The 15,732-nt window shown below is 44.0% G+C and overlaps 1 protein-coding gene and 1 long non-coding RNA gene across 14 annotated transcripts in view; one reads left to right on the top strand and one right to left on the bottom strand.

The window, feature by feature from the left end:
- Window positions 1–14,451, bottom strand: part of NEO1 (neogenin 1) — a 155,987-nt gene extending 141,536 nt beyond the window's left edge. For 9 of the 13 annotated variants that reach the window (XM_086848428.1, XM_086848427.1, XM_086848430.1 and 6 more), the window contains exon 1: window positions 14,196–14,392. In XM_086848428.1, the coding sequence (XP_086704554.1) occupies window positions 14,196–14,310 (115 nt within the window). In that variant the 5' untranslated portion in view covers window positions 14,311–14,392. Of the gene's footprint in view, window positions 1–14,195 lie in introns of all 13 variants that reach the window. The other 4 variants (XM_086848434.1, XM_086848433.1, XM_086848435.1 and 1 more) reach the window with 3 other exon arrangements.
- LOC147650753 (uncharacterized) lies at window positions 13,721–15,363 on the top strand. Its single transcript, XR_015275633.1, has 2 exons — window positions 13,721–13,946; window positions 14,786–15,363. It is a non-coding gene; the product is annotated as an uncharacterized LOC147650753 (long non-coding RNA).
- The last annotated feature ends 369 nt before the right edge of the window (window positions 15,364–15,732 follow it).

Raw genomic sequence — 15,732 nt, forward strand, 5'->3', positions numbered from 1 at the left:
ATTGATTAGCTACTCAGAAAGAAATGACTTAATATTGGCATCATTAACATCTAGCAACGAGATGCAGAACACTCTTCAAGCAAAGGCTGCATCAAAGAGCTACAACATTGAATAAGGGTTGGATAAACAACATCAAGCATACACAGCTACATCTTGTAACTTGTGCATAACCCAGCATTTTGCAATGTTTCAGAATAATATTGCAACTGTTTAGCCTCAGAAATACAAAAAATTACTTTTTTGATGCAAGTTGTGTGTGAAATCAATTGTGTTGAATAAAATGTAATTTGAACATATTTACATCTTCATTTGACCTTGGGGTACCAAAACCCACCTGGCTCTCATAGTAGACATTTTTCTTCCCCAATATGTAATAATCAGGATTTATTTCTCTGTATAGATCTCCAAAACAGCTTTTCCCTTGCAAACGTTTCCAGTGCAAGTGTGCATTAAGAACAATAACCACGTAGAAAAGCTGCCACAATGGATCAGGAAAAGCTTTGTCTTTGACAGCCACGCTGGAAGCCTTAGTTGGAGTTCTGTCTTTCTAGAATTTGCCAGACTGAAAACTTGTGGGTTTGGTACTCCCACCGACCAGGGCTGGCATAGCAGGGCAAGAGTCCCTGCAGGTGAAGGTGGTCTTTTGTGCCCAGCGTTCCAGAAAGGCGAATCAAGCAGCAGAAATGCATCCTCATCTCTGCCCGCGCTGCAAGTGTGCGGGGTTTGTTATTCCTCCTCCTCCTCCTCCCGGCAAGGACAATGTCCCGGGCTCCGGCCGTGCCTCCCAGGGCAGGGCAGGGCAGGCGCTCCCTCGATGGCCAAGAGCTGTCCCCAGCCCCCTGCGGCGGCCTCAGACATTCCTCTGCTCTGTCAGGCAATGAAAATATCCCCAACAGGATTAGAGCAGCCCTCTGAAGGGAAGAGAGCGGCTCGCGAACATCCCCGGCCCACGAAAGGCAGCGCCGGCTTTGGGAGGGGTCACAATTCCGGGAATGACCCCCAATTACAGCCGCTAACGGTGGGGGTTGAGCCGCTGACAAATTAAGAGCTCTACAAATTCGCTGGTACTTTCACATTCTTGCGGGCTGCAGCCAGCGTTTGGAAGTGTTCATTAAGGAGGGCAGACTCCTGCTCTGGCACTTACACTAAGGAAAAAAAAACCACGAGAACAAGCAAAATTAGAAAGCAAAGCATCTCTTCCTATTTCCATCCTGGGCACAGGCACAGCCAGCTACTCTATTCTTCTACTCAACTTCATAGTGTGGTCAAGTGCTTTCAAAAAAAACCAAAAACACATTAAGAAAGGAAAAACATTTTTTCTACAATGAGGCTCCATGCACCAGGCTAACAAAGAAAACGGTCCTGAAGAAGGAGGCCCTCACTACAGCATTCAGGTTTGGATTTTGCATTCACTTCCTTTGCCAAGCAAATACATTTAAACAAAATTATTCAATCCCAGCGTGGCTTCCAGGCCACATTAAGGTAGTAGCATTCTCCTTAATTATACTCCTTTTCACATCTTTAAAAATCCTTTCAATGTTTACTTGAAAAGCTAATTGCTGTCAGCTAGAAAGAGCATACATGTGATCCTTAACAACTCTGGGGTGGAGGGAGAGTACTGTCCTCTCCCCACGGCAGTTCTCAGGAGCCCTACAGCTCCAGCATCCTCCCAGAGCCCTGTGGATGAAGAGCAGACACAAAAGCTGCAGAAAAGGGGGCTCAGGGGGCACCTTATTGCCCTCTACAACTCCTGACAGGAGGGCAGAGGGGGTGTCCCCAGAAACACTAGGAAACAGGCTCTGGTTGCCCCAGGGAGGTTTAGGTTGGATATTAAGGAAAATTCCGTCACTTGAGGGCTGTCCAGCCCTGCACAGGGCAGTGGTGGAGCCCCATCCCCAGAGGGATTTAAAAGCTCTGTGCATGTGGTGGCACTCGGGGACATGGGCCGGTGGTGGCCTCAGCAATGCTGGAGGAACGCTGGACTCAGAGATAGCAAAGGACTTCTCCAATGTAAACAATTCCATGACTGTGTATATATTATCCATCTCATACACCTTCCCAAAGACACTGCGGGCTGAAGGATGCAAATGGAAATACAGAATTTTTCCAGGGCTGAAAACAAAAGCCACCAGAAAACAGACCTATACAGAGAATTTCTGATTAAAACTCCAACACAGATTTTAACTACAAGAGTTAGTTTCCTAATTGCTATTTAAGTTTAGCTTGTGTATGACACAAGATGTCCACGTTCCAGAAGTACAGTCCAAGAAAAACCTTTATTTTTGTACTCCAAAAAATCATGAAGCAACTTCAGAAAGACCATACACAGTGTTACAGTCATGCTTAAATTTATCTCCCAAGTTACCAGCACAGTTTCTCAAGTATTTAAAAGCTTGAAGTGACTGTACTATTGACCAGAGCACTTTACATTTTCTGCGTTGAGACCACCAAATTTCTTACTTTAAGCCAAGTACAGATGGCACAGACAGCTCTAATCAGATTTCCATGACAAGACATTTTTTTTATTGATCATTTTCTGTAAAGCAAAGTTTGAAAGTGCAAAAATACATATATAAGAGAAATTAAATCAGGTCCAATTCTATCTTTATAGAAATTACAAAGTTAGACATTGAGATGACAGAGCCACAGCAATTAAATACATATCACAGAAACAGTTCTAATTTTAACAAAAAGTTGTGAAATCCAACTTAGCAGTAACTTGGAAGGCAAACTCTGAGGAAAGGCACTGCAGGGTTTACCCGGAGGGGAGGGGAGGAAGGAGCTGAGCTAAAAGGAGCAGCAGCCACCTCCCCCAGAACAGTTTATTAAAGCAAGAACCCCAGCATCAAAGCGCACGATAAATAATTAACGTGCAATGCCTTTGTGATAAGGTACTGAACTTGAGCTTTCTCTGAAGGTAAATGATTTGTAAATGCAAATTTGTCCAGCTGCTCCTTTCCTGCATCAAAAGCCTGCTCAAAGATAGCATTTATGAGCTATTTTTGACAAATATTTACACCATCTTAATCAGGTTTTGAGTCATGCGTGTGCTCATTGGTATACAGAAATGCAGGGCAGTTACAGTTACATAAACTAAAGGGTTTGGGGGGGTTTAAAAGTTGGGTTTTGCCTACTGGTGTATTCAAGCTCACTCTTTAATTATCCCGTCTCATTCACAGTGAGCAGTAACATACCTGCAAAGACCATTCCAGTTACATTCCTCAATCCATCTTTCCCTTCACATGCAGATCAGAAGGCTTGGAAACAAGTATTACATTTTTTTATTCTAAAAGCATTTACGAAATGGTACCTCAAAATGAAATTACATCTGCACAGGCACCACCGAAGGCTGTGTTACAGCCTTGGAAGGGTATAGAAGCAATTACAGCAGGAGCACGGATGTTTCTGATTCCAACTGCTATAAGTCTGCACAAACGTAACTGTTATTATCATTAAAGGCAGAAGAATGAATTAAATGTGGCTCTGCTTTTACAGTGATACCCAGTTTGGTCAGCATCTAACACCTGCCTATCAATCTCTAGAAAACTGCCTGAAAAGGAATTTTCCAGGTGATAAAAGCAAACGGTGCTCTTGTTAGCAGAATTCCAAAGCTCTGCCTAAAAAGCTGTAACAGCTTCCTGAAAACAGAAATATTCCTGCTCCTTTGCAGAGGATGGGTAACAGCTCCTTACCCACACAGCACCTCTGGAAGCCCTGGAAGAAGATGTCCTGCTCTGAAACCCCTCATGAGAAAGTTGAAAGAAAACCAGCAGTAACATCCAGGACAGTTCCCTGGCTACAAGGGAACAGACTGGCCCCCTCCTAGCTGTACCTGAAAGGTACTTAAAACTTCCTAACTTAAAACCACTTCTAGGTTTTAGTGTATGACAAGAGTCACCCAAATAAATTTTCAATCTTTGGGTTACTGATATAGAGCATCGACTCAACCTACCATCCACTTACTACACTGAAAGACTGCACAAGTTACATGAAATTAGATGCCAGCAACATAGGTAGTTCACTGAACATGTTGGGATTTGACATTCAGTTCACTAATTCAACCCAGCTTTGCATCCCAGGGGAATCACAGTCAAGAGGGGCAGTGAATCCAGTTTTGCATTTGGTAATGAATCCACAAGGCTCTCAGTACCACCAGTGGCTGTGAGGCACAACCTGCAATAGCCAGTTATTTTATTTTTTTTAAATGAACACCACTACCTCCACTCATTGTGCTCACACACAAAAACCAACAGCCCTTCAGCACACAAGTTAAAAATTATAAAGTTACTCACATGAAAGAACCTAATTAGATTTAAGCAATAGATACACTCCATATATTAATCTGTAATAACAGAAACAAGCACTGGATAACCTTTCAAAGGTTACAGAAATGTCTTGAATAGGCTAAACTTGGAGAAAATGTTTCTTTAACATCACACAAGACCAGAGTAAAGGCAAAAACCTACTTCTAACAGGTGCTTATTTTAATAAATCAGTAAAGGACATGCTTGAAAATGCTAAAGTCATGAAGTCTGCCCAGGATGCATGTGAAAGCAAAGATGAAACCCCAAGGCACACGCTCAAGCTCTGAGCCCTGAGCAGCAGTGCGTCCACAGGAAGTTCCACAGTGAACAAACAGCACAAACCAAATTGCACACAGAGATCAGATCTAGCACAGATATATTTTCAGCTCCTGTGAATGCTGCCTTTTTCCATTTAGACTGATTTCCTCAGTGAAATGAAAAACTGGCAACAACAGCAAAGAAAACAACTGGAAAATGTTACTTTAGAAAAAAAAACACTTTAGATTTGGGGCTGTTAATGCTGTTTACCTGAGCACACAAGATTCCAATTGAGCTGAACCAGGAAAAGCCTTTAACTAGCACTACCTAGAATGTGGAATGTGTTGGATCCTGCTTTGGGTGCATCTGATGCCTGGTTCTCCTCTTTCCACATTCAGAAGTCAATTCTCTCCTCCAAAAGTCTCAGATGTGAAATACAAAAGCCTCCATTCACATGCTGTGGTGTTACCTTGCAGATTCTGGCACCTCAGTTTAGAGTAGACCTACAGTATTTACATCACCTAGAAGAAATCCTATATATCTGCACTCCCAGAAAACACATGGAAAGGGAAAGAACACAAATTTACACTAAATGGAACTGCCAAGGTTTTCCAGTTGTGCCAACAGGACACTCCATTTTCTGCAGCAATGGTTTGTGTGGGTTTTCTTTCATCCACATCTCCAAGAAGTTACATAAAACCACAACAGAAGCTGGTTACCAAATCATTCAAGGTATCTCAACCATCTCTTATCTCACACTATCCAGGTATTTTTCAAAACCTACCATAACTTCAAATAAGGAGATAAGCAAAAAGAATCCATAGCAACAAAAGAACTACAGAAGCTAAAATTAAGGTCTCTGAAGACCTGAAGAAGGTATGAGCAAACAAGAACATGTGAAGATTTGGATAAATAAGCTATTTTACACTTCAAACAGAAGACAAGCCTTGTCAGATTCCAGGAAAGGAAGCAACTTGGGAAAATCATGAAGGAGGGCTGTCCCACCCAAAATTTGTGGTGTACTCTCCAAGAGCTCTTAATGCTAATGAAAATATTGTCCCATAAAACGTATTAAATTTGCTGTTGCAAACGAGTAAGAACAGACTGCTGTGAATTCAGGTGGAATCCCTGGGACCGTCTGTCCCTTCACCATACACAAGGCATGGTGCACTGCACCCTTACAGGGCCTTGGCAGAGGTGGGTCTATCAGCCCCATGATTTCTACCTCTGCATTACCAAGATCTCCTTCAAAAGGGGTACCTGAGACATTTCTAAACACTTTGTCCCTTAACTGCTCTGCAGGGCCACCAAGAACACAGCAAAACACACCACAGTGCAGGCAGGGAGCAGCTTCCCACCTCCTGAAGTACACCCCCCAGCTTCCTGCCAGCCTCCCAGGACATGCACAGCCTCAGCACTTCATTTCAACATTCATTTTTCCCTGAGAAAAACTGAGCAATGTCATCCTGAGCCATTCAGTTGCTGGCATTCTCCTCACTCTGGGGGGAGCTCATTTGGCTGTCAAGAGTGTTTCCCATGTCCCTTCACAACCATACTGTCATACCCTATGACATCTAAGTTTTTCTTACACTTCCAACCAGGTTTCCATGAAGTCCTTCCAGGATTTCATTACTGATACCGGAATGATTCTGAAAGTCCAGGGCCCAAAAAGCTACAGTACAGCTGTTAAAAATGATACACTACACAAGACAAGCATCATTAACCGAGGCTCCCTCTGGACTTCTGCAAGTGAGTGTATTCGGAGCTGTCAGGCCTCCATCCTTTTCTGAAACCACAACCTGTTGGGCAGTTTTGCATTTTTTTCCTCAAGGCTAAGTATTTTAAGATGAAACCTGTAGCTTTATTCCCACTTCAGAACCAGACAAACAAATGAAATTTCAGCGTGGGAAAAAAAGTTACAAACCAAAGCAGTAATTAAAGCTGAACTGAGAATTCATTACCAATCTGAAAATGAAATTTTATGAGACATTTGTTTTTCAATGAATTTGCTAATAAATAGTGTACACTTTCTGAAAAAGTTTCAGTCCATAGATCTGGAATCTATATGCTGTAATACATAATAATACTAAAGATTAAAATGGTGGCATAACACAATGTTATTTTGCTCACAGTGTTTTTTATACTCCAATTCTACACCAATCCCCACCCCCAGCAGAAAAGCAGTCTGGCCTCCCGGTGGCAGCGTTCCCTGTGCCCATGTCACCCTCTCCCTTCTGCCAGCACGACTACTGATGCGGGGATCTGATCCAATTCTCTACATCCCCCACAAACATTCAGGAAAAGCCAATGCAAGGGCACAGTACCCGCTCAGTGCAGCGGCACCACCAGCTTGAAACACTGAAGCTAAACACCAAAATAGGATTAACATTTGGCTACGACTTCATCTCAGCTGTGTTTCCTATCTGCCCAAGCACATTTCTAATGGAAGATTCACAGATCGATAACAAAATACGTGGATTTTCTGCAAGGTGAGCACTAACAGCCCACCACTAAAAATTCCAATCCCAACGGCACTGGAGCGTACTACTAACTGCTGAGGTGTCCTATCACAGCAAAAAATGTTTCTGGATGCAGCTTTCCTTTATTTCCAGTTTTTTATACTTCCTTCCTTGCCTGTTTTCAAACAGGAACATTTGGCTTTATAAATCACTTTTGGAAATATTTCATCTTCTTGTTAACACTCAGCTTTCCTCTCTGCTATGCACAACACTACAACAGACATAATTATGAGCAATTATTCAGTTTTATAAAGACATGTGGGTGTGGCATTTGGGGACACGGATTAGTGGTGGACTGGGCATTGCTGGGGATATGACTGGACTCTATCTTGGAGGGCTTTTCCAACCTAAATGATTCTGTGATTCTTCAATTATTTTTTTAAAATCAATGTGACCTCTCTTAAAATTCTGAAGACAAGTTACACTCCAGTTCTCAATTTTAAAAGTCATGACAGGTCTAACGACTTAAATGACTTTTGGCAGCCTGTTCTACTTTTAGAAGGGATATCCAAACACCTCTATTTGTGGCTCTCCCTTCTTCGCTACAGTTACATTATAAGGTTTCAAAGCACAAACCACAGAGCCCTGTTAAGAAGAGATGTTAGGGCTCATTAACTGCAGAGGAAAGCCAAGAAAGATGAAGCTTATACAGGGCTTGACTCCATCTCAGCCCAAGTGGAAGCAAGCTGTGGGACAATTACACTGAGAACTAGGGGATGAAAAAAAACCTGGAAGCTGCCTCCAAGTGCTCAAGTCTGTTAGCGATGGCAGTAACACAAAGGTGGCTCTGCCAAAAGGAAGATGAAAGAGGAAGAAATGGGACCAACACAATCAGAGCTGGAGCTTTTACTTCCCAGACAATATAAAATACAGAAAGATACTGTATCTATTCATAGTGTCATATAAACATGAAGACAAACTGAGATTTACCATGGCTCAAAATATCATCATAAAGGACACAATAAATAAAGTAAAACTTCCCCAGAAAAGCACTCATTAAATGGCTGGAAACTCCATGCAGAACATGACATAAATGGAAGCTGTAGATAAGCACAATGTCTCTCCAAAATCATATCAAGTCTAACTTAAATATGTTAATAAGCAAGAAACAGCAGCTAAGCCTACAGTGCTGAATGCCCAACACACAGCGTGCTCTGTGCTGCTCACCCCGAGGTCAGCAGCAACCTACATGTCACCAGAGTTAAAAACACATCAAACAAGATAAATTCATCAAAGTATCGCAATAATAACAGCAGACAACTGTGCTGGCTACTCACACATGCTCTGACCCAGTGTCACAAAATCTGACAGCTTCAAGACATTCAAGACAGGCATCAGACAAAAACAAAGGTGAAATATATTTGGACTCCATACACATGAGCTAGAATTAAAACCTCCCATAAGTTACCCAAACTTCTAAGACAAAAAGAAAGTTAAAAAAATATAAACAGATGGCACAGTCCAACAGAGCTGAACTGATGAAACACTGAAACCCCAAAGGATATCAAGTACATAGGGGCCTACTAGGAGAGACAAAGTGAAATTTTAAGGGATCAGCAGACAGAAGTACAAAAACATGGGGTTTTTAGGTAATAGTAAAGCAAAACAATAAAAACACGGTAAGATTCACACCCATATGTATATATATATATATAACAATTAAAATCTGATCTAACTACAAGAGATAGTAGCGCACAAATTCTTTGAGCAGACAGATGAATTAGTGGGTAATTTAATCACAAAACAGCTTTTCCACTTTTAGAAGATCTCCAGACAAAATTGTATGACTAGAGGATACCAAAAATTGTCACTAAGCTGCCATGCTTTGATGAGACCCAAAAGAACTGAATCCTCAAAATCCATACCACCACCAACAGTCCAACATATGAGCCAAAACCTCTGCAGTACACTAAGGAAAAGAAGATCAATAGATTAAAATGTGCAAATGAAGAAATTCAGGCTAAGCAGAACATCTGAATTTCTTCAGTGGTAACCAGCACCAAGCCAGCTGCACAAACAGCTCCACAGTGAAGAAAATTCACAGCTAACATATGCAGAGCAACACTTTTTGAGGGGTAAAAAGCTCTCTCTAATGTACAATACACTGTTTCTAAGTCAACTTAAGAGATTTCTCACTGGAAAACTATGAAAACTAGAATGTCAAAGGAATAGGAAAATAAAACATTGTTACATGACTGAATGACTAGTACATTCCTTCCCCAAAATGCCATACTCAGTCCTGGTCATATCACAACAGCAAACCCAAAGCTGAAGCAGGAAAGTTCAGAGACTGGCAAGGAGAATCAGTGATGCCATAAAAAAATACCTAAGTTTATGTATTTGGACCCCAGTGAGCTCCCAAAGTGAACAGTCCTGTCTGAACAGCACCTCTAGGGATTTAACTGTATTTTTTTTCCTACTAATGTACCCAATCCCAAAACATTCAGAAGCAGCAAGTGGAGTGCTAAGTTTAGTGCTGATGTAAAAAAAAAATAAAAATAATTCCTTTAGAGTAATTTATTACTTTTCATTAAAATTCAACCTCTTTTTGCACAAATCAAACAGCTTGTGGTTGCTACACACTCCAGGGAATTACCCAAAATCCCAAGAAAGTTCAGCAACTGAACATTCCAATTTCTTCACTGCCTTTGGTAAGGGCAGCTTTAATGAGAAAAAAAATATTTTAACTGATGCAAAAAGGATTTATCATAAATTGTTAGTCTGCTTATTTTGTAAAATTAAGATGCTCCTCTGCATGAATACTAAATGGTAAAGACCCTGGAAATTAAAGCACCTAATAGACCATATAAAGCAGGCTTTCAGTTTTCCTACCGAACCCTGCAACTGTACACATACAAATCAGGCTTATCTATTTATATGGAATTAATCAGGATTACCACTTTCATCTTGGCAATTTCACTGGAGGATGAAATCAATAGCACCCAATCAGTAAAATATGACTGTTTCCACTGTGCTGAGGCATTTTCTCTATTAAGAACTATTCTGCCTTTTTAAAAAATCAATAGCCTCAGGCATTATGTTTCAATATTGGAGGCCTGGAGCTGTATTCCAACAGGACACTCCAAGCAACTCCCAGGATTTGAGGCAGCTGTCCCCTCTCAGCCTGGCACACTGGAGAGTGTCACAGGCCAGTGCCTCCACAGCCATTCCCAAAAGCTGCACTGAGACTTTGGAGCTCCCAGGGGCTGAACGCCTAGTCCACAACCCTTGGAGGAAAGTAAAATAACCCTTCTGGATCCAGCATGGAAGCTGCAATCTGGATCCTGCAGCCACTGAAGCCCCTACAAAACAGCTAAACAGAAATGGAGTTTCCCTTCCACCGAGTGACATCCCAACGTTAGCACTGATTCCTCATGGGAAACCAGCACTAATTAGTTACTAGCAACAACTCCAGTTATACCTCCTCACAGGCAATGCAAAGCAAAACTTTAAGCATTCTGCATCTATAAAGCCATTGCATGTTTAGAAAAGTTGTCTACAAACATTGGCACACTTTTTACACACCAGATTATCTCCATGAAACTGGTGATGATAATAAAATTTGCTTTCAAACCTCCTGTGATGCTCAGGCTGATGTTGCCCAAGTTAGATGTTCTTATAGCTTGAAAGCAAAACTTCAGAATATTGCACTGTTCCTTGTGTAATTTTCCTAAACTCCCACTTTATTCCTCACTCATTTATCATCATTCTTCTTCTCTTGGCCGTGCAACAAACTCCAGTTAGGTGCCTACAGAGTCTTCAGACTTCTCTGACAATCTCTGGCTGAAGGTTAACGTTGTGTAAATCACAAGGGCATTTTATCATCAGGAACAATCAAATACTCTTATTTGTATAAGGAAATATCTACCATATGTAACTTCCTTACTCACACTGATAAGTTAGCGCAAGGTAACTAAACCAAGCTTTTTTTTTTTATGACACTTTTTGTTTGCTGCTTTTCACTGTGATGAACATTAGACACAGGTGTGTACACACCTGACAACTTTGAAAGTGAAGTGTTAGTTTATTAGGAAAGTTTCACAAGCCAGTCAAGTAATTTTCTTAGATGACTAATAAACATGCACTGCAAAAGCCATAAGCAATCTGTCCATATGGAACAGGAATATCAAGCAGGGAGACCGGTGCTTAACTGACGCGGGACGTAACCGAGACCTGAATATTTCTGCTCTATTTTTAACTTGGGATATAATTAGAAATAATCAAGCAGCACACATGAAACAGAAACAAATGATGACCTGCTGTTTCTAGGGACCCCAGCCGATCTGTGCTGCCATCCTTAGCTTTCCACATCCCCCCATCACTCCCCAGGAGGAGCATCCCTGGCAGCAGCACTTGGATGCAATTCCCAACTTGTGCTCACAGACCCCCTTCAGTTCTGGGCTCCTCCTGCAGCTCCAGGCCCACCAACTGCTAATTCTGCTCCACTGGGACTTCCCAAACCAGCAGTTTATCCTCTAAAAACAAAATACGTATCGATTCCAAGGACTTCAAGAATACCAGGGAGAGACAGAACAAATTTCCTGATTCTGAATAATCTCATTTGCAATCTTAATGGTGTATACAGGTTATCACAGCTTTCCTATTAAAAATTAAGTAACACCAGCTTCATTTTTATTTCTAATAATGAAATCTGTATAGATCCAGGTTTTTATGCTCATCTCAACTCAGTTACAGTTATAGGAGGCAGGATTTAGCCAAATTTGATGCTTCTTCCTGATTGGTTTTCTTCCCTCAGCTAAAGTGATACGTTGTCCCAATTCTAAAATCAGCAGCTCATCTCACCTTATCTGCAGAACAACCAACTAGACTGGAAAACACACTAATGTTTGCAGATACACAAATAAATGAAGTTATACAGTTTTTTCCTAAAATAATTCAGCTGGACTCTTTTCTTCAGAGAGCCATGAAGAGCTATTTATAAATAGGATCAAATATCCCTCCAACACACATGACTCCATACAAAGAATATGGGCTACCAAATCTGCAACTTCTGCTCATTTACAGCACTTTTACCCACACCAAAATGCCAGCATGGGGGTCTTTTTTGCGTTAAAACCCCCTATTCTGGACATAGCAAGCAGCACTTCAGCCTTGACAAGGAGAGCTGTGAGACCCACAGCTAAAGCTCCATCTGGACCTACAAACTCAGTGTTCCTCTGCCTCTCCAGCTCTCAGCATCAGCCTAAGGAGGCTCTTCCCAGCATCCTGAAGAGATCAAACTTCACCCAGAGCACGGAGCAGAAGACAACGCTACCCCCCTCACATCTGAACCCCAAGGGGAGAACTTCCACGCCACGGAACATCTGCACAGTTCCCTCTCCTATGAGCACCTGCCCCTATAAAAGTATGTGGAACATCCTGTATTTAAGAAACACTAGTAGCAATTAGGTGGGAAATAATGTGAATTAAAATGAAGTTAATCCACTACACATGAAGCATCTTCTCTTTATTGAGACAAAGAACTAAAAGAGCGTTTCTCCCTCTCCTCTAAGTAACTGGTATAAACACCCTCAGATAGGGAAAGCCCAGCTCCTCATCCTCCCCACAGGACAGCATCCATGGACACAACATAAAGGCACCTTCCACAATAGAGAGAGAGAGAGGAGGAGTTCACCAGAACTTCCATGATTTCCACAATAATACTCTTAAATTCCTGCTCCGATGAACAGCTTCAATAAAGGTTTTAATTCCATATCATTTCAGCACATCACTACCCCTCTGCAGACTTAATTCACGTATTTGGCTCCAACAGACAAAATTTCACCTACTAATTTGATTTCCTCAAATAAAGGATTAGCTTAAACCAGCAAAGAGCTACTAACACAACCATAAGACCACTGAGCTGTCAGGAGAGCAGGAATATCAGAAAAGAATCACCACGTGGCAAGATTTTACACATCACAAAGTAACTTATCTGTTACACATGTTCCACAGATTTTTTTAGTCAAACTGCAGTATTTTTCAAAAGAAAAAAAAAATCTGCTTGAGACCTAGACTCTGCAAAGCTTGTACTGTGTAAGAGGATAAATAAAAATATTCCCTGTCAACAGGAGTCAGCACACATGGTTCCATCAGTGGTGTCCAAGATGAGAACCACCGTGGAAGATCCTGCCTAATGTGATTTGAAACAGAACAATTATGCCATTTAATGTCAGAATTTAACCATTCTCACTTTCCCAAACTGCTAAAAAAAACACTCATTTGACCAGCAGCTTTTTCCATATTCCACTTATACAGAGCTCTCTCTTAAAATATCAGGATTCAATCAACCTACAGGGGTTTTTTTGTTGTGTTTGGTTTTTTTTGGTTTTTTTTAATCCCAGCACTCAGCATTCAAGACCAGATTTTCTTTCAAGCTTCCTACTAGCTTATTGCCGGCAAGAAGGAAATAAAGAAGTTACTTTTTAAAGCCAGTATTTGGCTATAACGAGCAGATAACATCGCTGAAAAGCTAAGGAGGCTTCTGTGGTATTAATGGTCTCATGCAAGGGCTTTTGAGAGAGCCTTCTCCTGCTTCACCTGGGTGAGATTACGTTTTCCGTAGCCTCTAAAGAACCAGGATCCAATCATGGACCATTAAAGACAACAATGGTAAAAGGTGTGAGAACTACCGCGGCTGAAACGCTGCCAGACCGCTCATTTCTGGGCTACTACGGCAGTTCCCAGGCAAGTTCCTCTCTCTCTCCACAGGTTGCCGGTACCGAGTCCGTGCCGCTTCCAGCACCCCTCCCGAGCCGGGACAGAGCCCGTCCGTGCCCGGCTCCCCTCAGGGCTGAGCTGCAAGCCCGATTCCCCTCAGGTGTGCCCGGCTCTCCTCCCGGATGCCAGCGAGCCGGGAGCACAGGTGGGTAAAGCGTTCAATCTCCCACAGAAGGAGCTCCAGGTGTCCCTTGTTCGCGGGGAGGCACCGCCGCCGCTCCCCGAGGCTCGCAGTGGCCCCTGCTGGTGCCCGCACGGGGGGAGCGGAGCGGGCTCAGCCCCTCGGCACCGCTCGCCCTGCCGGGGCCGCCCCGGGCCCCGCCGGCCCCGGGACCCCTCCGCGCCCCCGCACAGCTCCGCGCCCGCCGCCTCCGGGGTCTCGCCGCGCTCTTACCGGTGAGGAGGCTCCGGGAGCCGCTCCGCGCCGCGCCGCCGGTCGGTGAGGGCTGCGCGAAGAGAAGGGCGATGCACAGGGAGCCGAGGAGCCGCCGGGCTCTCCGCGCCGCCATCGCTCCACTCCCCGCGCCCGGCAGCCGGGCTGCACCCAGCGCCAGCCCCTCCCCCGGGGGGGGCTCCTCCTGCCTTCCTTGCCTACCGGGCGGGCTAGCGCGGAGGCGGCGGAGGGAGAGCGGCGGGCGGGCGGAGCGGCCGCGCTCCCTCCCTCACTCCATCGCGGGCCGCGCTCCGCCGCTCGCTCGCTCCGTCCCTCCCTCACACGGACCCCGCGGGGCGCGCGCCGCCTCCCGCCCGCCCCCGCGCATGCGCGCGCCTCTCCCCTCCCGCCCCCGACCCCCACGCCAGGTGTGCGCGCGCCCGCCCCCCCGCGCGCGCCACCGCGCCTGCGCTCGCGCGCGGGGGGGCGGGGCCGCCACCGCCCTCCCCTGAGGGGAGCTGCGCTGCCCCCCCCACCCCCTTCCCCTCAGGCGTTCGGTGTTCAAAGCTCGTAGGTTTTAACGCAATAAATCCGTGTTTCCCCCTCTTCAGGACCAGCCCGGCATGGGTGCGGGACCTGCGCGTTTTCCACGCGTAAAAACATGGAAAACCAAACGGTTCGGCACCAATCCGGGTATCCCCGCTATGTGGCGAGCCGGAGGGTGTGGGAAGAGGGAGCCCTGCCCTGCCATGGTGCTGGGAACCAGCAATCCAGAGCCGCCAAGAAACCAGAAATCGAATTAAATGTAGAAAAATAACTTGCGAAAACTTGTTTTCTTGGGGAGTAACTCTGCTGCTCTGTTCGGGATCTCGCCTCTCCCAGTAGACATGCTTCTCAAAGATAAATAACGTGAAGAAAAGGCCAGACATGCTCCGAAAAGGCAAATGCAGTGTATTTTCATCCTCCTGGGGGTAATTAGTTTTATACAGCATTTGCCATTCAAATCCAAATCACCGGAATGCCGCAGCGTTACCAGCCCGCTCCAGCCCTACTGCCGGATCCAGTCTCCTTACAAAGGACACAATAAAAGCTGTAAATATACATTCCTCCTTCATTAATCATATGGAGCGTACCCTGATATTTTTTCCATCTCAGCTTGTTACCCACTAAATTATATTTTTACAACGCACATGGTGTCCTTGCTCATTTTATTATTGACTAATTGAGTCGTCTCTTTTTGGACATAAATTACACGGGACCAGGGCTGGAGGTTACCAGGAGAGAACCAGACCCCTGGGGTGGGTGAAACAGGGTACATCCCCTGCAAAACATGTTGCAAAACATTTTAAAACGAATTTAAATAATTTGTTCAAAAAAAAAAACCCAGCTTTTATGCTGGTTGTGAGACTCCCGTTAAGGAAAGTTTTTCTTGATAACCACGGTGTGTGTGGCAAGGGTGTCTCTCTTGTTGCAGGCAGCTCTATATTCCCGTGAAATTCTTCTTGATCCAGCAGGATTTGCAGATTTGTTTATGGAGAGGGTTTTCTGCGAGGCAGAC

Source organism: Cyanistes caeruleus, chromosome 13 (assembly GCF_971803275.1).
Source record: "Cyanistes caeruleus chromosome 13, bCyaCae1.hap1.1, whole genome shotgun sequence".
Taxonomy (NCBI): Eukaryota; Metazoa; Chordata; class Aves; order Passeriformes; family Paridae; genus Cyanistes; species Cyanistes caeruleus.